Genomic DNA, 23,729 nt, shown 5'->3' with positions numbered 1-23,729 from the left:
AATAGAAAACTTAAATACACAATTAACAGTGGCTGGTCTGCCCTTTAGTGAAAGGGCAACTGCAGCACAGTTACCCAATATCAGCTCTCAATCCCCAAGCATGATAAATAAAGGTACGGTTATGCAGCATTCCAACACGTCCGTCAGCCCATTGAAGGTAGCGCAGCAATAAATGTTTGTCTGCCCCGCTTCCCAGACAGAGAGTAAAACATCTTATCAGTCTATATGAAAGGGTACAGAGGCTGCACGTTGAGCACAATTTCAGAAACATGCCAGAACTGCAGAAATCTCACCATCTGTTGTTGCAACAACCATTTATGCTGTCTTGGTCATATGACTAGCCACCTGCACCTGAAACTGATTGCTGGCCAGTCTCCTCCCAAAATATATAATTTAAAGTTTTCAAAAATACTTCTTTACTGTATGTCATTTTGATCCACACTCCAGTCAGTGGAGGTAATACACCATTTTGTTGTTTGTCAACCAGCAATACAATTTCAAAAAGAAGAAGAAGAATACTTCTTTACTTATCAATGAAGTGATTATCTGGATGAAAATGAATGAAAAATCACAAAAATATGGAGTCATGTGCACATGTGCTAAAAGAGGACACAAAAGGCTTGTTCGACTTAAAGTCCCCGTGAACCAGAAGTTGCAAACGACTTTTCTCCAGTGTTGTGACGTATTTCCAAGTGAAACAGAATATTGAACAGAGGGCAGGGTTTCTTTAGCGCTCCTCCTCTCCATCTCTGCTCATGGCAGACTAATGGTTTGAGGGGAGTGGTTAAGCATTTTCAACCCAAGCCGTCAAACTGACGTCATCAGAAAAGGAACGCCATTTCAGACCAGAAGTAACTTTTCAGATTTTGATTAAACATTACCACGGCAAAAGATTTTTTTGTGTGTATTAACTTGCACGGATTAATTGTTCACCACAAGACTAGTAATATGCGCTAACAGAGTAAATAGGGTTAATTTTGATTTCATGTCGACTTTAAAGCGGCGCTGCACAGACCAATCGGTTTATGACATCAAAGTACCGCAAGAGCGATTCAAAGAGCTTATGGAGCTGTCTGCTCTATAATCACTCTCACAGAACTTTGATGTCATAAACTGATCGGTCTGTGCAGCACCGCTCTAAGTTGATCAAGCCTAAAATGGACACCTGTGGGTCATGTGACCACTTTTTTTGCAATTTTATTGTTTAGTATTTGAGTTCTCCTCCCCTGCGATGGCATTGACCAATGAATGGGTGTCTTATTTTATATAGGTCTATAGCCTTTTTTTAAATGAATAAAATAGGCTATATTGCCTGGAGCCACCACCATAGAGGGTTAAATGGTCATTCATAAATGCTTTGGAATACAGACCTATATGGTTGGTTTCTTTTTAAAGAAGACACTCAACACCTTATTGCTGAAGGAAAAGCAGCTTCAAAAAATAAAAGCATTAAGAAGTTATAGATGATTATGTTTGCTGTAAAGCTTTTTTTAGTCTACAAAATGTATATTTTACAAAATAATTTGGACAATACATTAGAAAAAGCAATATGTCTAACCAAGTTGTGTTCCAAATTTGAAGTTGATATCACGAAAATTGAGCCCACTAAAAGTTAATGCAGTCCATTTTCAAACCGGTTTGCACAGAATGAATTTTGAGTGTGATACCAAGTGTCCGGAACACTGACAGTTAACAGGTTAAACTGTGAAAGTTGTCTTTGGAAGTTAGTGTTCAATTTTCAGTAGTCAACACTTCACATCTAATACATAGGAACAGAACAGAACACTACTATTAGCCCTTAGTTAATGCAGTTTTCAGGGGTATTTTTTCCTCCAGCCAATTGACTAGCTCAGCAGTGTCCAATCCTGCTCCTGGAGGGCCATGTTCTGCAGAGTTTATCTTAAACACACATGAACCAGCTAAGCAAGGTCTTACTAAGCATATTAGAAACTTCCATGCATGGTGTGTTGAGGCAAGTGTGAGCTAAATTCTGCAGGACAGTGACCCTCCAGGGCTGAGTTTGTACTCCCCTGATTTAGCCTATACCTTAAACATTAGCCTACTGTGCTTCATGTTGTCTGTCTAAAGTGGCAGCCAGTATAAATAGCCTACATAAATTACCTATTCGTACATGAATGAATAAATACATGAAAACTGGATATCGTTGCAGTGTACTTTTAAAGTTTAAATCTTGAAGTTAAATGAAAATATTAAATATGAAAATATGTTTGAATATTGCTTTGTAAAATTACAAATATAAAATATAAAAGTTCGTACGAAATAAAAAATAGAGTAACCAAGGATGACCAAACCTAACCGTATGTTACTGCATAAATGTGTACATTTCTTATAAATCCAGATTATTTACATGTAGTTCCATTTTATAAGCGGACTTTTGTGTCATTCTGACGTAACGCTTTACCGGAAGACAGTTTGTCGCGGCCGGAAGTATTGTGTTCATGTCCGGTTCAGGTTGTGATTGTTTGGTGTGTGGCGAAGTTTTTATATTTAAGTTTGAGCATCGTGTTCGTGTTTTGGGGAACCCACAAACATGACTGAGGTAAAGCGGTGAATTTGGTTAATTGGCGAGTGTTTCAGATTGGTAGTCAAGCTGCATAGTTTCGTGAATAGTTTGTGAATGAAAGCGACGTGCTGTATTTCTGCACATGTTTGGTGTTCTAGATATACAAATCTAATAGTAACATATTTCTGTATGACTAAACCGATCATCTGATTTTGATATTCTGTGTTTTTATTCCTATAGGACGTGCAGAAGCACTCGGTCCACACGCTAGTGTTTCGCTCTTTGAAAAGGACACATGATATGTTTGTGTCGGATCATGCTAAACCAATAGCGCTGGACGAACAGAGGTAATACACAATAAATACACCATCCTGTTGCTCTCGGTTTTATTAACGTAGAACGGTAATCTGGAACGGTGGTGATACGATGTAGTCAGAGCCGTTGAAAAAGACAACGTAGTTACGACAGCCTTGAGCTGAATGGTTTTATTAAGCGGAACAGATAGCAGCAGCTAGTATACATATATGTAACAATATAGTACAGTTATAGCAACACTCTTTTGAGCTGTGGAGTGACACAGTTAATATTTTTCTGTTTAATTTAGGATGGAAGGGGGTTTGGGATTTTCATACTTTTAGATGCCACTGACCGCCATATATGATCACATTCATGCGAGGAACTCCCATCCTAAAATTGAAAAGGCAGCTATAAATTATGTAAAGACACAATGTATACTGTAAAAAAAAAAAAAAGTACAAATATTATTTGGAAAATATTTAGTAGTACTTTTTTATTAGCTTTTTTTTTAACCTTTTATATTATATGTAATTGTATTCATTAATATATTTATTTATTAAATTCAAGCTAATGTATATTCATTTATTTACATTAAATTTGTATTTTTATAATCATTCAAATACGTATGCACAAGTGAATATAATTTTTTTCCTATTAATACCAGCCACTGCTCACTTTAACCCTAGAAAGAAGTTTGAGCAACGGTGCAAAATAATCAAGGTGACCAATTGCACCCAACAAAACATTTTATTATATACAATATATTCTGGGAGAGGGTAGATAAGCCTTTCCTTCAATGGGCAGTCTTTATAGAAACTCATTCAGGGCTTAATATAGGTGGTTTTGCTTAAAAAGTAGAATCATTTTCTCAAGCCATAAAGGAACACGTAATCTTTCGTTTATTTATGCATTCATTTTATTAAATCACCACATTTGGAGATACGTTTTTTTACTGGACAAGAATGGTATGAAAAATTGTACACTGAAAAGTAATTACTGCAGTAACTTAAGCTGTCAGACAAATGTAGTGGAGTAAAAAGTACAATATTTGCCTCTTGAGATGTGGTGGAGTAAAAGTATAAACTAACATTAAATGGAAATACTCAGGTAAAGTACCTCAGATTTGTACTTAAGTACAGTACTTGAGTAAATGCATTTCAGTACATTCCACAACTGGAAGCAGAGCATGTCATAGTCCCCAGACGAGTCGAGCCTGTTGCTGCTGGAAAGATCTGAGAGTAGTAAAAAAAGATGAAACTGTGTTAGTTAGTTTATTTGTCATTTGCACACTGCATACAGGGCACACTGGGATTTGAAATGCTTATGACAATGCTTGGGTCACAGAAATAAGGATGTACAATACAATAACATGCACATATAATGTACATGCATATATTATACAGTCACACACACATAGTAAAGAATGGCATTCCATCCATTGAAATTAGGTGTACTAATACGATACAGTCTTATACTAAGTGTAGTTAATTTGAACAACAAATATAATCACAGAAGATAGTTTGTGTTTAAATTACTCTAATGACAAAAACTCTAATTTATTTGATGTAAATTAAACCAAACTGACATCTAGTTATGCTAGTTGCTCACGTTATATAACTGGAATTCAAATCTAACTAGCTGTTAACTGACGATAAACAACTAAAGCTAGCTACATAAAAATACCACTATTTATAGACTCATGACAGTTAAAATGTCAAAAAATGAGTCATTTCATTAACTGAAATCAGTGGGGTTCAGTGCTGGAACTAATGTTTTCCCCACGACACGCATTTTCCAATTCCTATGGAACTCTATGGGAGTGTCGCAACTATTTTTCAACGGCTCTTGATGTAACCATTGAACATTTACTTTTTTCTTCTTTTTTTTTTTTTAAAGTTCAGGTAGTGTAGTATATCTTTCTGGGCTAGTAACTTAATGACTGAAGTTTTACACTAACATTTCACAAGCTGTTTATTATAGAAGATTCTTTCTGCCATGGAAAAAAAAAAAGTAATTGCGACTATATCTCACAATTCTGACTTGAAATTGAAATTGTTAAAAAAAGGTCAGAATTTCAAGATATAAGCTCGCAGTTGAGTTGCAAATTGAGTTATAAACACAAATGCAAGTTATAAACTCGCAATTCAAAAAAGTCTGAATTGTGAGATGTAAACTTGCGGTTGTGAGGGGGGAAAAATAAAGAAATTTACTTTGTTACTTGTTCCTTAAATGTTTTTAGCTTCAAAATGAAGATGGCAGTGAAGATGAAAACTGAGTACAGACCTGTGTTAGACATGCCTGTGCTGAAAGAGGGCAGAGACAAAGGGCCACTCCATGCCTCTGACTCGTATGGCCAGCCGGAATACCCACTGCCTGGTACGTCTCTTTCTTTTTGGCCTTTGTTGTATTAATGTTTTTTTTGTGTGATTGAAGCTCTCAAAAGGTTTGTTAGTGAAATCAGCAACATCGATTCAATTTACTGTAATTTTTACTTTTATTAATGCAGATACTAGTCCAGATTACTTGGTGACAGGAACTCATCCATACCCATCTGCTCCAGGTAAGACTTGAGGTTTTCAGTGTCCTTTCCTTTAAGCTTGAGAACCTAGATGCTGAACATTTTACACTGTATTTTCTTCTGAGGCCTAATCAAGGTTTTTTTTTCTTTTCTTTTTTTCTAATGTTTTCAGGAGTGGCCCTCACAGCAGACACACAGATGCAGAAGATGCCCAGTGAAGCAGGTGTTCACTCCATGGCTTTGGCTCTTCCTCCTTCTCAAGCTAGGTACTAAGCTAAACGCCAATACTTCACACTACAATCTCTCATTTTCTTCTAAAGGCCCAGGTATACAAAGGAGTTTACTCCTTTGACTTTGAGCGTGAATAGATGTGCTTGTCGTATGTGCACTTTCTAGTGCACCATTGTTTTCAAGTGCTCAACTCACTCACACATGCTAAAGTTTTGACCATTCAAGCTCTATAATCTGTGAAAGAGAACTGATTTTGCAATTGCATGCTGTCTGAAAGGCGGCTTTGCATGCACGCACTTCAGGTCTGAGCCAGGCAGCGAGAGTAGCGCATTGAGAGTGTTGCTTATTTGCGCTTCCATGGCTTGAACAAACACACATAAACACAATTTCTCAAAATACCCATCTCCAGGGCCTAAAACAAACTTTTTGCTACACCTGTCAATTATCTATGCTTGTAATTTGTTTGTTTGTTCTTAATTTATTACTGACTGTACACTTGCCTTTAATAATGTTTGAAATGTATTAGTTAGGCTTGTAGTTTTTGCTATGGTTTCGAAGAACTTGGTGTTTTCTTTAAGTAAAGAATAGAAAACAAAGTTGTTGTTTTTTTTGCTGATCCGTGACTCAAAAACGTAAGATGATCCTTGTGTTTTGTGATCCATTGCAGTCCTATTAAAAATAGCGGATCATGAGCTGCACGTGCGTAAAAGAGCATGGTGCCATGCTTCACTATGAAACAAGCAGTAGCCTACATGTATTTTTTAAATTGCAGCGTTTGTGAATAATTGCACTAAGCAATATCATGATTTTGGTTGTATTTTGGTTAGTCATGGACCCCTACTCTGTTCTTGATTAAAAAAATTTTTTTCAGTTTCTATCCACAGCCTATCCACTAAACTGATAAAAGTGAATTTATATGTGGATAATTCAAGATAAACACAAAATCCCTTGAAGGGTGCTTTAGCGTTTGCACTGTAATTGTGATGTAATCACATGGGTTTTTGAATATCTAGGAATGTGGTTTGTGTTTCAGTTGCAAAACATTTTGGACCTTGTTCGACTCCTGTATTTAGTGCTGTTCACTTGTTTGATCATTTTGAGACAAATTAAAGTGTAAATTAGGTTTTTGAGATGTTTATTTTTCTTTGCTTTGTAGGCAGGAAGCCAGTCGAACTGCAGCCAGTGTGGCAGATATCCACAGACATGCAGGAGGTGCAGAGAGATCTCACCCCCCACAACACGCACTGGTGAGCACCACCTTTCATATTTGTATTTTCAGTTTTCATTTAAAAGTTTTAGTAATTTTATGTGCTTTAATTAGTTTTGTCAGTTACTGACCATGATTTTAATAATAGATTTTTGTTTCTTGAAAGCTTGTTTCCTTGATTCCAATGTCATTTCATGAATGAGAGATGACTGACCTTATCCATGTGTATTTTAGTAGGCTACCTTAACCTAAAAATTAATAAAATAATGCCAAAAAAAAAAAAAAGTGTATATGTAAGGGATAATGTAGAGCGAGGCCGTTATAGTGAATACAACCCCGACAGGCTGATCAGGCTTGAATCAGCCTGAAGGGGTTGTATTCGCTATAACAACCACCTTGCTCTACATTATCCCGCTTATTACATGGCTACCTACCAAATAAATCAAATAATTTGACACAAAATATTGAGAGTTTATTGATTTAAAAATGATTGTATTGCTTCCGCTAAAGAAAATAGTCCGTTCCGTCTCTACGGTTAGAATCCTGCGTCCATAGCAACGCACTGTTTTTCATGGCAATGGTGTGTTATACTTAGCAGCGGTCTGTTATCAAGAAATAACAGACCGCATTCTACATTAGAATTCAACCAAGCCATGTAATAACAGTATGTAGTTGGTTGCACAGTTTTTCAAAGATGAAGCATCAGCTTTTCCTTTTTCCTGTTGCAGTCTCTTATGGAAGGAGGCACAAAGAGTTCTGGCCTGGTGCCAAGAAAGGCTCCTACCATGCCCAAACCTCAGTGGCATCCACCATGGAAACTGTACAGAGTAAGTGCTTTGTCTCCCTCCAGGAGTTAATCAGCATGTTTGTTCATATGCCTGAGTACTCGTGAATAGAAAATTTGTCTTTGTGCTTCATGTTATGTTGTATGTCTGTGGCTTAATTTTTAAAGACCATTATCACACAGGTCCAAAAGGGCAGTTTACAATGATGGTGTTTCATTTGTAATGATGTTCTTCTTTGGTTGTCTCTCAGGTCATCAGTGGCCATCTGGGCTGGGTGAGATCTATAGCAGTGGAGCCTGGAAACCAGTGGTTTGTAACTGGATCAGCAGACAGAACAATAAAGGTGATCTATGTGACTTCAGATTAGGGCTGCATGATTTTATATATATATATATATATATATATATATATATATATATAAATAAGATGCACCGATACTAAATTTCTCCGCCATTAGCCGATTATTCAGAATGATATCGGCTGATACCGATAGTTGGATTTTCCTTAAAGGGATGGTTCGGAGTAAAATCAACCTAGGGTCCTTTGCACCATGACCTCGAGCCAAACACCCCCCAGAAGCCTTTTTTCCCTTGGTTGAACATTAATAAAGTTGTTTGGCTCGAGGTCATGGTGCAAAGGACCCTAGGTTGATTTTACTCCGAACCATCCCTTTAAGGAAAAAAAATCTCTCCCAAATAATGCTGCAAACTATACAGAGTATACTCTCATTTGGTACACTATAAGATTAGAGGTTAAAATTAACAACAGGGCTAATATATTCAACTGCTATTTATTTCCAGATATAATATTTACACTCAAATAAAAGAGGACATGTTTTTATAGACCTCAGTTGCACATAAGGTAGATTTCATAAACACTTCATGGCAAATTTATTCAAACATACATATATAATTAACAGTAAATAAGCTCTTCTCTAGTGTTTTTATAGCTAGCTAACTAACAAACTGTGAACACTGGATAACTTTCCTGAGGTAAATGCAACATTAAGTGATATTGTTTACAAGCTGTTTTGGCTTTTTTCCGCGGTTGAAATGGACTGAGTGATTACATGAGTCATGATACGGATTTCGTTAAGTTGTACTGTATCTTTCAACATACCTTCTGATATTCATGCATTTTTTTCTAGATATAATTTGTATTAAAGTAGAAGAAAAAAAGACTCTCGCTCCGCGCTGGTTCTTGAACTAAAGTGCTAGTGCCTCAGTGATGGATCTGTCACGTCACATTTAAGAGCACCCTGGCTTGAACTACGGGTAATTCATAGGGTCAAATAAAGCCTGCATTAACGTCGCTATTTTTTTACTGTTAAAGCGTTATTGTCTCATTAACTTGCCCTAAATTCAACTCAAGATTTTCTTCCTACACAGTATGAGTTGCAGTCTGACAGTTTGCAGTCGTGCAGTTTTCCTCACCATTTTGATTGACAGGATATAATTGTCCCTGATCATTGGCTATTTTTAAACAATCGGTCGATTTTTGGCCGATACATTGTATCACTGTTTATTATGTATCACTGAATAGTGTTAAGCTTTTGTTCTGTAATGCCAGATCTGGGATCTTGCCAGCGGTAGGCTGAAGTTGTCTCTGACGGGTCACATCAGCACGGTGAGAGGCGTGGCCGTCAGCACACGCAGCCCTTACCTGTTCTCCTGCGGGGAGGACAAACAGGTTAAATGCTGGGATCTAGAGTATAACAAGGTACAAACTTTAAATACAAATACAAACAATGTGCATTCATTTTAAGCTTTACCTAAAAGATACCGACCGATATAGGTACATTTTGAGTTTTGTGTTGTCCACAGGTAATAAGGCACTATCACGGTCATCTAAGTGCAGTCTACGGCCTTGACCTCCATCCTACCATTGACGTACTGGTGACCTGCAGTCGAGATGCCACAGCAAGAGTATGACACTTTTTTTTTTTTTTTTTTTGTGTGTGATAACTGATCATGAACATGTTATGCAAAGTGGAATGTATGTTTTCTGTGTGTGGTAGGTTTGGGACATCAGGACCAAGGCAAATGTTCACACCCTTTCTGGACACACCAACACAGTGGCTACAGTCAAATGTCAAAGTGCCGAGCCACAGGTGATTACAGGTATGCATACATTTTATTTTTTTGACTCTGCCTTTTGAACAGACTTCTGCTGCTGGTGCATTTTTCAAGGAAATCCATGCATTGTTCTAGGTTATGTTCATGTTTCATGTGCTTTATATCCTGTCTTTAGGAAGTCATGACACCACCATTAGACTCTGGGATCTGATCGCTGGCAAGACAAGAGCCACACTGACTAACCACAAAAAGTCTGTCAGAGCGTTGGTGCTCCATCCCAGGCAGTATGTTGAACAAAAAGTCATTTTTTTTAAGAAACATGACTAATATAAATTTAGGAAACCTGTAAACGGAATAAAGTAATAAATTAAGGCCCTATGAAATGCACTTTATTTTTTCTCATTTTTTTAGCTTGCCATAATCTGCATTTCCATTCCACATTTCCAGTTTTACTGGATTGTGTTTTATGGTTAAAATATTTTTTTTTTTACATTAAATAAAAAAAACGAAATTTAGTTTATTAAAAAAATTATGTACAGCGCAAATTTCATTTATCAGATCAATGGCTTCAATTCAGAGCTTTACAGTATAATTTTGCAAACGTGCTTTACAGCAGTTTCACTGTATAAGTGTTATTTTTAGTATTGTTCGTATAGTATTTATTAATATTTTGAATTGGCTTTTATTAAAAAAAAATCTGTTTTAACACTAGAACTACCGGAATTCCATAACTACTAGAACGACCATAGCGGTCATTCTGACCGTTCATACTTTGACGTTCACATGGCCGTACTGAACGTCATTTTCGTCATGTCATATCTATTGTACATGTTAACCTTCTCTTTTCCAATGAAGCTTTTAATTCCTGTCGTCATAGCCCTTAAAACAAGCACAAAAGAAAGATTCCCCCGACAGGTGCTGCCTCTATTTGAGGAACGTTTTGCGTCAAAATATTTTTTTTTACCGGACTCACCACGTGAATAGACATGCACAAAAGTTAGGAAACGTCAAAGCTTCATACTGTTTAGTACAGCCCTGTTTGTAAATAAGTTCAATAATCAATACAAAATCTAAAAATAAATGGATCTACAATGATAGGTAATAATAAACAGGACACAAAATTTTAATTCAAATGAATGTGAAAATGTACACAAACAGGCTAAGAAAAAACATGAACATTAGCTAAACAAGAAAACGAACTGCTTTAGAACGATTAGTTTCAGTGAACAAAAAATATCAACGAACAAAATCAGGTTAACTGCCCATTTGAACGGCGCAAACACCCCGCATCATTGACGCTTACGCACATTCCACACAGGTAAACACCGCCTTTCGTGTGCAGTACACTTTGTGACATCTGGCACATGTCTCCTTGGTTTTATTTTGTTTGCAGTTCCTCCAGTTGTATGGCTTTTTATTCCATGTGGTTGGAGCGAAGTTCGCTCGCCAGTCGTGATGAAGTCCCTCCGCGAAACTTGCAATGTAGCGGACTTATGATATTTATAATGCGTGCGGTCAAAATGACCGTTATGGTAATTCTAGGTAGAAATAGTCAGAACTGTTGTGTGTTTTGTGATTTTAATAAAATAAGTGTCAGAATAAAATATGCACATATTTAGGAAAAGTCAAGAGTCCTACAGCCACATTTATTTTATTTTAACAAAGTTATTACACTGTAAAATTTAAAAACGGTCAAAATGACCGTCTTGGGAGTTCTAGTGTTAAGTTATGTAGTTTTGTGCTTTTGTCTTTTTATTAGTTTTCTTTATATTTCTATAGGCCTTAATTTTTAAGTTGTAATTTTAATGCTTCAGCTTTAAGCTTATCTCATTACTCATCTCATACTTGTCAAAGCAACATACATTTTTCGTTTGTTTTTCATCTAAAATGTAATAGTTTTTGTTAAAAATAACAACAGTGTCTAAGACCAAATCACAGCTGTGCTGATGTCAAGGTCCTTGCACACAGAGTATGAAATTTTTGTATGTGTTTTTTGTATTCGTCATTCGGTGGCTCTGAATTGTCAAAACACCTATCAAAATGCTTGCTATGGATGCGATAAACGCAGAAAATCGAACCCGATCTGAATTTTTTGTATGATGGATGAAAGTTTCGGAGGCAGTGTAAGCGTGATTGACATAACGTGAGGTCGTATTTATTTTTTAGCGTGCGAAAATTTCGGTGAGACTCAGTGTGAAAGGACCTTTAGTATGATACTACATATAATGCTGCTTTCAGTAATTTAATAGAATTATTATTTAAAAAAGTTATATTAATGTATTATTTCATGCATCCAGTTAAAAAGAGAGCTAAAAAGATATTCTGATTTTTTTTTTTTTTTTGCCATAATTTGTCGAATTTAATTCAGGTTGTGTTTTCCATATCACAGAAAGCGTATGGCCCTAATCACACACTCCCACACTAACTAAGTTCCAGTTCCCTGGATCTGTTTCAAAGTATTCTTGTCTTTTTAAAATCATATCCTCTCGTTAACAGGTACACCTTTGCCTCTGGCTCTCCAGATAACATTAAGCAGTGGAAGTTTCCTGATGGGAACTTCATCCAAAATCTTTCAGGACACAATGCCATTATCAACACACTGGCTGTCAATTCAGATGGTGTTCTGGTGTCAGGAGGTGAAATGCTCCTTCAAACGATTTATGTTGCAAAGCCAGTCATGCTAAAAAAATTATTAATTGTATTTAAACCATATAAAATTATATCCACTACATTTGTTTCCCCTTTGTCTTGTTTGGGCTGCATTTAACTCCACTTTTAAACATATACTTGCAAACTTCCATAATCACTTCCCCTCAGGAGAATCCCGGCCGCCATTTTGAAGTGTGTTCAGCTTCAAGTGGATGAGGGAAGTTTATTTGGACAGACCCTCGACGACTCAATTTTGTCAGAGGGAGCAAGTCTACTGATATGTATCACCTTAGGCAGATCCACAGATCCAATGCAACACGATTGCGACATCACACCCAATAAATTGGCAACCCCAGTCTCCACGGTGGGCTCCAGAGTAGATTCCAAGTGATCAAGGGCTTAGGGTGTTCCATTTAAACCCATTGCAAGGGTTCTGCCAGTTGTGGGTTCTCGTGCAACTCAAGCAATGATGGTCATCCATGTGAAAGAGAAAAAGGGTAGTTAGTGAGGGAAAGGCATAACAAGTGGACTTAAAAGCAGCCTTTTTTTATTCACTTCTGTCCCTCAATTGTTGCATCTTGTTCTGACTATCCTTTCTATTGTTTTTCACATCAGCTGATAATGGAACTATTCACATGTGGGACTGGAGGACTGGCTACAACTTCCAGAGGATTCATGCAGCAGTGCAGCCCGGTTCTCTGGACAGCGAGTCAGGGATTTTTGCATGCGTGTTTGATCAGTCTGAGAGTCGGCTCATAACCGCAGAGGCTGACAAAACCATTAAGGTCTACAAAGAGGACGAAACAGCTGTAAGTTCCCAGTTCACTAGTAATACTTGTTTAAAACTAAGTATAATAATTAATTAAAATAACACATTGACTTAAATGTTTATGATGGAAAAAGGTTATAGTGAATTTAAAATCCTCAAAGAGTTCTCCAAACATTTAAATTCTTGATTGTAGAGAACTGCCTTGATGTGATTTTTGCAATTTTCCAGTTTTAATTCTTCATTGATAAATATATATTTTTTTCTTTCAGACTGAAGAATCCCACCCAGTTAATTGGAAACCTGAGATCCTGAAGAGAAAAAGATTTTAGGGTTGTTGCTTTTTTATTTTTTATTTAATTTTTTTAATCCTTTTCATTGTTACATTTTAGCTGTCTGATTTCTATGGCAATGTCTGCTTAAGGCATAAACAAACAACACTTTAAGTGAAATCAGGAGACTTGAGATCAGATGAGACATTTTGCTTTGCTCTATCTAAATAACAATATGAATATTGCGGTTGTATACATGAGGAAAGGTTTCTTCCCTGTCTACTCCAAACACCATTTGCAGGTCTATGTGACACGGTCTGCCCAGCTATTCATTCTGAACTTCAAGAAATCCTACAGAATAATAATACTCTATTTCATATCTGTGCATTGTTGCTGATCTCAATCAGAGACAAACAATACAAATGTCATTTTGCATATGTACTTGCTTTGCTTTTTTTTTTTTTTTTTTTTTTTTTTTGTCAATTTACAGCAAATTCCTGGAAATTCAAAAAAAGGAAAAAACCTATTCCATGTATCTCTCATGTCTGGAAAAATGTTGTATTTCCTGACGAAATATTTTGTAAAATAAAGAACCCTAGTTTAAAACCCATTGTTTTCATCCTATTGAACTGATCGTCATCATTTCATGAAAGGCATAAATTCAAGGACAAAAAGTTGAACCTCTAGTGCCCTCATTCACAAATAGAATTTTTTTTGTGGTCTTGTGCTGTGTTCCAGTTCAAAGGCTGCATTCTTCGAAAGACTCAGACTTCAAAGGCCATGCCTTCGAAGGTCGGACATAGCATTGTTAAATGGGACGTGTTAACTTACGGAGGACTGTTGTCGCCTAGCAATTATGACAGCTGCCGTTTGATGAGCAGTAGTAATGTTTGTACCAGACCAGCTGTTTTTTGCCTAGAAACAAAACAAGGTTCACAACCTGTCTAAATATATTCACCGTGGTTCATTTATGTAAATAAAGAGTATAAACTATAAAATTGCATCTTGGTAAGATGTCAACATTTGAACTGATTTAAAGTTTGTTTGTTTGTTTGTTTTTTGACATTTCTGTCAGTAGATATTTGAGTAAGTTGAAACCGATTACTTGTTTTAAAAGTGTAATTTGGCAATTTCTCTCTAAAAAAAAAAAGTCCTCTCACTGGTGCGGGGATTAGGGTAAATTGCTAAATTGGACAAGCTCAGTGCCGATTCATTTTCTGCAAGTTATTTTTGTGAAGTTGAATGTGGGCAAAGGATTGTTAGTGATTGGAGGACGTGAAGGATACATTTGATATATACACTCACCTAAAGGATTATTAGGAACACCATACTAATACTGTGTTTGACCCCCTTTCGCCTTCAGAACTGCCTTAATTCTACGTGGCATTGATTCAACAAGGTGCTGAAAGCATTCTTTAGAAATGTTGGCCCAATATTGATAGGATAGCATCTTGCAGTTGATGGAGATTTGTGGGATGCACATCCAAGGCACGAAGCTCCCGTTCCACCACATCCCAAAGATGCTCTATTGGGTTGAGATCTGGTGACTGGGGGGGCCATTTTAGTACAGTGAACTCATTGTCATGTTCAAGAAACCAATTTGAAATGATTCGAGTTTTGTGACATGGTGCATTATCCTGCTGGAAGTAGCCATCAGAGGATGGGTACATGGTGGTCATAAAGGGATGGACATGGTCAAAAACAATACTCAGGTAGGCCGTGGCATTTAAACAATGCCCAGTTGGCACTAAGGGGCCTAAAGTGTGCCAAGAAAACATCCCCCACACCATTACACCACCACCACCAGCCTGCACAGTGGTAACAAGGCATGATGGATCCATGTTCTCATTCTGTTTACGCCAAATTCTGACTCTACCATCTGAATGTCTCAACAGAAATCGAGACTCATCAGACCAGGCAACATTTTTCCAGTCTTCAACTGTCCAATTTTGGTGAGCTCGTGCAAATTGTAGCCTCTTTTTCCTATTTGTAGTGGAGATGAGTGGTACCCGGTGGGGTCTTCTGCTGTTGTAGCCCATCCGCCTCAAGGTTGTGCGTGTTGTGGCTTCACAAATGCTTTGCTGCATACCTCGGTTGTAACGAGTGGTTATTTCAGTCAAAGTTGCTCTTCTATCAGCTTGAATCAGTCGGCCCATTCTCCTCTGACCTCTAGCATCAACAAGGCATTTTCGCCCACAGGACTGCCGCATACTGGATGTTTTTCCCTTTTCACACCATTCTTTGTAAACCCTAGAAATGGTTGTGCGTGAAAATCCCAGTAACTGAGCAGATTGTGAAATACTCAGACCGGCCTGTCTGGCACCAACAACCATGCCACGCTCAAAATTGCTTAAATCACCTTTCTTTCCCATTCTGACATTCAGTTTGGAGTTCAGGAGATTGTCTTGACCAGGACCACACCCCTAAATGCATTGAAGCAACTGCCATGTGATTGGTTGATTAGATAATTGCATTAATGAGAAATTGAACAGGTGTTCCTAATAATCCTTTAGGTGAGTGTATCTTTCAAAACAGGGCGAATGAAGGATGTGAAACAAAGCCTGTCTTTAAAGGATCCTTTAAATTGAGATGTCCTTTGACAGAGCTTGATGATGTGGCAGCCGAGATATGCAGCCTTACTTGGACGCAGCCTTCCATTTGAGAAGCACCCGTGTAGTGTTGGTGTGCCTCCAGGAACAGTGTTTGGAAACACTTTAGGCCATTCGTTTAGGTTGATTCCTTGCCTATATTCTCGAAAAGAAATTAAGGTTTTTGAGGAAAACATTCCAGGATTTTTCTCCATATAATGGACTTCAATGACAACCAATGATTTGAAGGTCCAAATGTCAATCTTAATGCATCACGTTGGAAAGGTCACGTGTGACATCGTTAAACATCCAGGATGTGCACACTTAAGGACCATTTTAAACAATAAACTGATACAAAAACATAAATATGCGTCATTCAACACAATAACTTTGAACGGTCCTCATACTCCAAACTTGTAAACACTGGGTCTGTACTTCCGACTATGTCACGCGTGACCTTTCCGATATAATGCGTAGCGCATCTCAGAGATAGTAAAAGATGGGCATTTGTGGTTAAAAAGTATATCATTTTTATTTATTTTTTAGAAAATGACCGATCGTTTTGCTTGATAAAACCCTTATTTCAAGGCTAGGATCATGTCGAGCCTTTGAAGCTGCATTGAGACTGACATTTGAACCTTAAAACCGTTGGTTGCCATTGAAGTCCATAATATGGAGACAAATCCTGGAATGTTTGTCCTCAAAAACCTTAATTTCTTTTCGACTTAAGAAAGAAAGACGTGGACATCTTGGATGACATGGGGGTGAGTAAATTATCAGGAAATTTTTATTTGAAAGTGAACTACTCCTTTAAGTCAAGCAGTTGTTCCAAAGTGGTTGCTGTGATTTAAAGAGTGTCAGTGGCCCAACTGATAGTGACAGTGAACTATGCCTCCAAATGCAGAAAATATTTCAGCAAACAGCATTACAAAATGTTGAAAATTATCTTGCTACTTGTAAACTAATTCAAATAGCTTACCTTTTTTATGATTGCTTAATAAAAATGGGAATACGTGCAACAAAAGAAGATAATAATCATTCACATATTACCCAATGATTAAACTTACCCCTTGTCCTGATAGTTTACCCCTAATATAAGCAAAACATTAACAGCGATGTTAAGGTTCCAGATAGAGTTGTATTTCTGACACAAACTACAGGTACATCTCTACTGATGGATTCATAATAGGTGAGATACAAAAAGTCATTGCTATGCACTTGATGGCAATAAACTGTCCAGACATTTTAATTAATCAAGACTGATAGTGTTACGTAAGGCTATGCCTGATCTGGAAAAATTCACAACCACAATGCAAACAAGAAGGCACTTGTTTCCTGTGTCAAATATTTAGTCAATATTTATTGATTGATGCTCCACAGCAGGGATGATGAAATCCTTGCATCATTCAGGGAGCTTGGAGTGCAGCCTGATCGGGGTGTTCTGTCACAGTACTGGGGCAATATTGATTTACTGACCATGTGGTCCACAACTCCTACACAGAGGTTAACACACCTACACAAAACCTGAATAACAAACAATGATGCACTCCCATGTTCACATTTTGAATAGGGTGATGTAACAGGCAAATTAAATGGTAAACATAAGAAATAATTTTCTGAGCCGTAGTTTTTTTTTACGACGTATTTTGATACCCTTTTTAATGAAACTACTCTACAGTGTAATTACACAAAAAGTAATATTAATTAGGTTTAGGGTTCAGTTAAGTGTTAGTTGCTTGTAATTATGCATAATGTATTGTTATTACAACAGTAATTATGTGTAACCTGTGTAACTAGGGCACATTAAAATAAAGTGTTACCCATTTTTCTGTCATGAAGGTTCAATGTATCTGTTTTTTAAATATAAAATTAAAATAAAATTTGTGTACTGTGGGATTACAAATTTAAGAATTTGTATAAAATCTGCTGATCTTATGTCCTTACCTAACATAACATGAAAAACTAAGGTAGAGTACATTGAATTTAGCATTTAAGGTTACCTTCATGATCTTCATCAAGGTTATGATGATTATATCAGCTGTTAAGCAAAGTTTCCAGCAAGAGATTCCTGCCAGTCCTGTTCTCTGTATTGCAAATTAAATGAGTCAGATTACTGAGACTCTCACCCTTTTTCTTTAATGGCCCTTGGAGCCCCTGTCCCAGTCTTTGAATAGTTATGCTGATTGGATTAGGATTGGTAACACTCTAGAGTCTGGGGCGGGTTCCTATATCTGTATACGTCATTTGCATGCTTTGTTTAACGTCGTCACCCAGGTGCTTTGTCTCCATTTCTAAGCACTGCCCTTTAAATGTATATAAACTACAATGTACACTGCCTTAGATAGACTTGATTACTGCAGCTATACCGACAGCTCGTGTTCTCAATAAAGAATCCTGCTGAAGATATAACCAAGTCTCCTGGTCTTCGCTTCTGAGTTTCCTACAGTACCTTTGTGACATACCTATTTTAATTTGAACTTCACCTACATTGTCAGTGATCACTATATTAAGTAAAGAGGACTACAGAATACCTTTCATTTACAAAAGACAGAGAATTTTTATTAATTCATTGACAGGTGCAATGCGTTAGACCATTTCATTTTAAATGAGTTGATAGAATTTAAAAACATGACCAACATGACTTGTGTACGAAGCTTTTGCAGACCTAATTTTTGAAGAATGGAAAATATCAGACACCAATAGACATGTTTACACTCACTTGAAAATGCTTTGCCCATGTCATTCCCATGTATTTCAACAATTGCTTCACAAAAACAAAATGATATCTCAGAACAATGGGGAGAGCTTTGGTAAGGTCTTTAAATGTCTCCCAGGCCTCCAAATTGCTTGACACCGCTTTCCTGCCCTCCAGCAGTGATTCTGTTGATGGGAATGATCTTCATGGTGGTCTCCTTCAGAGAATACCAGCGACTGTGCCACGTGGCCCAGATAATGCCGTTGTCATATCCATGCTGTGTGTCTTTCTCTGAGTACTTGCCACCTGTAAAGACAGAAAAAAATACATCAGTAATGAGATCAGTATAATATTGATGGATTTTGGAAGGAAGATCATCTCCTATGAAGAGGAAAGAGTGTAATGGTTTACCCTGGAAATATTTTCCATTGAGATGAGCAGCATGGCAGCGGTTCATCCACCAGCCAGACCCTTCCTGCAAGGCACAGTGTTCCCCGAACTTGTCATTGTCTTTGTCAGGTGTACTGAACTGCATGCCATTGTGAGATGTGTAGAATTTGTCACTGGCATCGTCGCCAAAGTCGTAACCATCAAAGGCATCGCCAGCATCTCCGCCAAAGTAATAAGCATACGTCAAGCGGTATGCATCAACTTCTGGTCCAAGTTTGAAAGTGGCGTAGTCGGCATACCTGAGAAGGCAAGTTTTACAAGACAAAATTTGTGACAAACACCTACAAGCCTATTGATTGCTGTGCACCCTAATGTTCAGTTTGATCTGACTGAAGAGGTCATGAAATGTCACTTGACAAAAATCAATTTTGGTAGCGGAGCAAAGTCCTGTTTGACAACTGCAGATAAAGAAAACTCTTGCATTTGGAATTCATGGATAAATCTTGCTTAGGTTTGACACTAAATTGATGTCCAAAATTAAACACCATTCCTGTAACCCAAACCATAGAAAGTCAATTTGGATAAAAGTATTCCAAATGCAAAAATAAAATGATTGTGGAACTCCACTTGTGAGATTCAAACATAAGTAAGAGTAAGAAAAACTCATGTTTTCCCATGGTTCATTACTTTTTGTTGCCTTCCCAATCGACCATCTCTATCCTTAGCACATAAGGAACGCTGGACTGAACCGACAGCAGATGTATCTTCTCATTCCCCAGCCAGAACTCTGTTCTGTCATCTGGTGAGAGGTACCCAAAGCCTTCCTTATACTGAATCCAATTTTTGTTGAAGTCAACGCTGCCATCCCGTCTCTGGAAAACATATAATTAATTTTGATTGATCAATAAAGTAGCACACATTTGTAACTGGTCCTACTCACACCACATCAAGTGGGATTAGAGCCAGCGTCAACCGGCATGGGAGACAAGTGTGGTAAAAAGGATGTGGGAAGCATGTAAAGTCTGTCTTTTGTGCACCTCTTGAGGCCAGGGGAGTGAAGTTTACTTGAACAACTACTGGACTCACCACCCTAAACCTCACTCTCATCTGGGTCACGGCACCAACAACCCTGTATCTCTTTTTTTTTAAAGGAAATTGAGTCACTGTGCATTGTCTGTTGTGTTGCGTACCCTCTGAAGTACAGTCCATCCACGTCCAAAGCTGTCTATCTCACAGTAGACCAGGAACGCCTCAGGAGCCCTGGCTGGTTTCACATAGTAGAGCCCACTGACCTTACCACCTTTGTTTGCAATGTCCTGACAATCTGGGGAAAAGTACACATAATTCAGCTCTCTAATCGTATGTAAAGAAAATTCACCATGTCAGTTGTCATTAAGATGTTTAAATGCTGATTTTACCTTTGCCTGTGACTGTCTGAATCTCCACAGTGTCTTTGCAGGGCTCTTTGCACAACTGGTCCAGCTGGAGAGACATCTGCTTTAAATCAGTTATTCGTTTCTCATTAGCCTGTAGGATTGACTGCAGTTGACTGGGGAGGGGGAATTAAAAAAAAGTATATTTAATAAGACTATTGATTTATATAATGACATTTAATAAACTATCAGGACATGAAAAGTGGTATAAAAAAACAAGAAAAAGTACTCACTATATTTGATCTTCCTGAGCGAGAATGCTTTTCTCAAATCGCAATACATCATCCAGCATGCTTGAAGATTTTTTGATGTATGTATCTGGCAAAAGGATTGTGATTAACCTCATGAAAATCAAGTGAAGTTTAACATTTATTTTAAAAATACAATTCATACATGCAATGACTATTCAATGATAAGCACGTTTTACTTTCTGTATTTAAATTAAGTTTTATTAATTTTGACAAGCAAAAAAAAAAAAAAAATGTATTTTTTAAGGCCAGACAAGTAATCTGGTGAGGTCAATTTGTTAAGAAAGACTACACGCCTGTGCACATATATATTCAAATGTACATACCTACAGACTTAACACGTAATACGCATGTGCACACCGTCAGCGTTTTCATAGATTTGCATTTTTGAAGTTTACGCGGAGATGACGTTTTTAATAACGTTTTTAAAAAAATTTCACCGCTTGCACCTTGGAACCTATTTCAAGGTTTGCGTTCTCGAGCCACCAGGCACTGTTGTTGTGTGAATGAGCGGGCCGGAGCACGTTAAGGGTTTTCTGTTAGAAAGGTGTCATCATCTTTGCCATGGAAGTGAATCAATCAAAACTAAATGTAGCTGGACAATAACTTTATTCTAGAGCTGCTGTAAAGCCAAAACAATCTCTGTTACTTTAATTTCCTATTATCACTGTAAAGCTGCTTTAAAAAATCTATATTGTTAAAAGTGCTATATAAAAGAATGTGTTTTTAACAATACTTAAAATATAAGATAATTTTGGGTTGTAAACAGCTATGTTGTGCGACTCCCGTAATCTGTATTATGAATGAATGAATAATGATTGACATTTTAAATAAATAAATAAATAAACTATTATATTTACTTTTTTTCAAAGTAACAAGACACAAACACACACACGCACGCACACACACACACACACACACACACACACACACACACACACACACACACACACACACACACACACACACACACACATATGTATTCAAGGTGTTAGAAAAATTATTATTAAATTATTAATAATAATAATAATATTAAATTAAATTATTTGTTGCTTACACCACATGGCAATTTTCATGACATTCGGGGCCCTTATCTATAATTTCAAATAACAGAAACCTGCATCAACCCAGGAGCAGATTTAAAAATCTCAAAAGCTCATCCGAGACAACTGTAACCTCTGTACGCATGTTTTGCATTTTTGTTAAATCCTAATTAATGAAAAATTGTGCTACCTGGTGCTTGTTTTTGTGCTTGTGTTTCTGAGTCTTTCAGGTAGACCACTTTGTCCTGCGCTCCTCTGGTAAGGTTGGCGATCTCCTCCAAATCCTGTTCCATTTCATCCAGCTTTCTGTCTATATCAGGCTTGTACCTCTGTAGGTAATCAGCAACTCCACATGTGGTAGGGCAGTATGTCCCCTGAGAAAGTAAGGACGGAGAGTGACTGTTAAACCAATGACTGTTACAATGTAGCATTTTAATTGTGAGTTTATTACTTAAAACAATCCAGAGCAGACAATCTGTACTTACAAACCCATCATTTGGGTTACACACATCTTGCGACGGTGAATAGTCCCCTCTCATTTGCTTAAGGTGAAAAAGGGAGAAAAGACAATCAGTAAAAGGCATTATAACATATTTACTATTACAATAATAATAATAAAAAGTTCAGTGTCTCACCGCTGACGTTAATGTGGACAGCAGCAGGATGGAAGCAACCACATGCATTAACGAGGCCATGTTGGACCTGCAATCTGTGTGGTGTACCCTTGAGATTGTGTGGGACTGTTGACTGCCGCAGGGTATTTATCCGAACAAGGTCCTCCTCAGAAATGAAGATAACAGTCCACTATACAAATAAAAGCTAACACAATCCTTCTCTTACTCACTGTCTGAATCAGAGCTAACCGTAAATGATGCAGAGATGGGACAATGTGTTCAATTCCTGCAAATGTACATACATAAGCAGGGACAACTTGTAAGGGTTTCATTACTGGTACCTGAACATTATATTGATCAGGGTTATTCAACCTTGTTCAGACCAAGAACATTTTGGGGGTTTTATATTGTAAAGAAATGTGACTGCTGGTATTTAAGCCTTGACCATAGTAAACATGAAACATACATTTTAGTCTGGGTTAACTTAATGTTTTTATGTTTCTTATTTTTTTCTCCCTAAAAACAATTAGATTAATTAGACTAAATTAGACTAATTGGTGGACGGCCTGCACTATCCCCTTTTAAGGACCTTTAGATTCAATTTTATGCCTTCCAGCAATTTAATCACTGCTTTGTTAAAAATTGTTTTTCCTAATACATAATCATAATATAGGCATAAATAAGCCAACAAACCAAAAAGACAAACACAGACCCATCGCTAGCTAATGGGTCATTATCCTATTTTAAGTTAATGATTTGTAAGTTTTTTCTTTTCCAATAATTTGAGATTAAATGTTCCACAAATCTCTACATCACATGTACACACACGCACAGACGGACACTTTTGCTGACATGTTTTAATCTCTGCCACCTGAGTCACTGAGGCAAAATTGTCTTTCTTCATTTGGTTATGACCAAAGCAAAGAATTCAAGTGTTAAACACACACACACACACACACACACACACACACACACACACACACACACACACACACACACACACACAAAACAGGTTGAATAATGTGATATGAATATTGAATATTAAGCAGTATTTTAACCTATTACTAAACACATTTTAACAGCCTGATTGATCATTTGAAACTTTAGTTATAAACTTTTTGAGAATTTGGTGTCTGAATACCACTGGTAAAATTGAATCGCTTTGAATATCAATATTGTTGCTCAATACTTGTATATGTTTTCAAAGCTACAAACATCAGTACCAAAGGTGAGAACATGTCTTTACCAACTAAACCACTAGGGGATGTTGCAAATCAAAAGTATTACATGATCCTTGTTACCAGAGAAGCAATACACACATTTGCATCTGTTTAAAATTAATATAGCCCTAAGCTACTTGATATACTGATACTTGTATACTCATCTGAATGGAT

At 37.2% G+C, this 23,729-nt stretch overlaps 2 protein-coding genes across 2 annotated transcripts; one reads left to right on the top strand and one right to left on the bottom strand.

Moving 5' to 3' along the window:
• Positions 1-2,420: 2,420 nt before the first annotated feature.
• Positions 2,421-13,934, top strand: plrg1 (pleiotropic regulator 1). Its single transcript, XM_084094515.1, has 15 exons — positions 2,421-2,560; positions 2,765-2,871; positions 5,061-5,197; positions 5,328-5,381; positions 5,512-5,605; positions 6,727-6,817; positions 7,506-7,604; positions 7,813-7,905; positions 9,132-9,281; positions 9,386-9,487; positions 9,580-9,682; positions 9,813-9,921; positions 12,134-12,273; positions 12,902-13,095; positions 13,325-13,934. Exons 1-15 carry the CDS (start codon positions 2,552-2,554, stop codon positions 13,382-13,384), a joined length of 1,542 nt encoding a protein of 513 aa, XP_083950641.1. The 5' UTR covers positions 2,421-2,551; the 3' UTR covers positions 13,385-13,934.
• A 4,510-nt stretch (positions 13,935-18,444) lies between these two features.
• Positions 18,445-22,635, bottom strand: fgg (fibrinogen gamma chain). Its single transcript, XM_084105833.1, has 9 exons — positions 22,357-22,635; positions 22,207-22,263; positions 21,912-22,095; positions 20,664-20,748; positions 20,416-20,546; positions 20,188-20,321; positions 19,685-19,869; positions 19,019-19,296; positions 18,445-18,913 (listed from the first exon to the last, which is right to left on the bottom strand). The coding sequence occupies exons 1-9, from the start codon at positions 22,414-22,416 to the stop codon at positions 18,732-18,734; spliced, it is 1,296 nt and encodes a 431-aa protein (XP_083961959.1). The 5' UTR covers positions 22,417-22,635; the 3' UTR covers positions 18,445-18,731.
• Between the last annotated feature and the right edge of the window lie 1,094 nt (positions 22,636-23,729).

The sequence above is a fragment of the Abramis brama genome, assembly GCF_963993115.1.
Source record: "Abramis brama genome assembly, chromosome: 2".
In the NCBI taxonomy this organism is placed as follows: domain Eukaryota; kingdom Metazoa; phylum Chordata; class Actinopteri; order Cypriniformes; family Leuciscidae; genus Abramis; species Abramis brama.
This window is presented reverse-complemented; position numbering and strand designations above follow the sequence as displayed.

Excerpts from the sequence above, each read along its gene's own strand:
- plrg1 (XM_084094515.1), top strand. Across the intron at positions 6,818-7,505 it reads ACCCCCCACAACACGCACTG|TCTCTTATGGAAGGAGGCAC; the intron begins GTGAGCACCACC and ends TTCCTGTTGCAG. Across the intron at positions 9,922-12,133 it reads TTGGTGCTCCATCCCAGGCA|GTACACCTTTGCCTCTGGCT; the intron begins GTATGTTGAACA and ends TCTCGTTAACAG.
- fgg (XM_084105833.1), bottom strand. The coding sequence starts at position 22,416 with ATGGCCTCGTTAATGCATGTGGTTGCTTCCATCCTGCTGCTGTCCACA. Across the intron at positions 20,322-20,415 it reads TCAGACAGTCACAGGCAAAG|ATTGTCAGGACATTGCAAAC; the intron begins GTAAAATCAGCA and ends ACTTTTCCCCAG. Across the intron at positions 18,914-19,018 it reads CAATGGAAAATATTTCCAGG|GTGGCAAGTACTCAGAGAAA; the intron begins GTAAACCATTAC and ends CTGTCTTTACAG.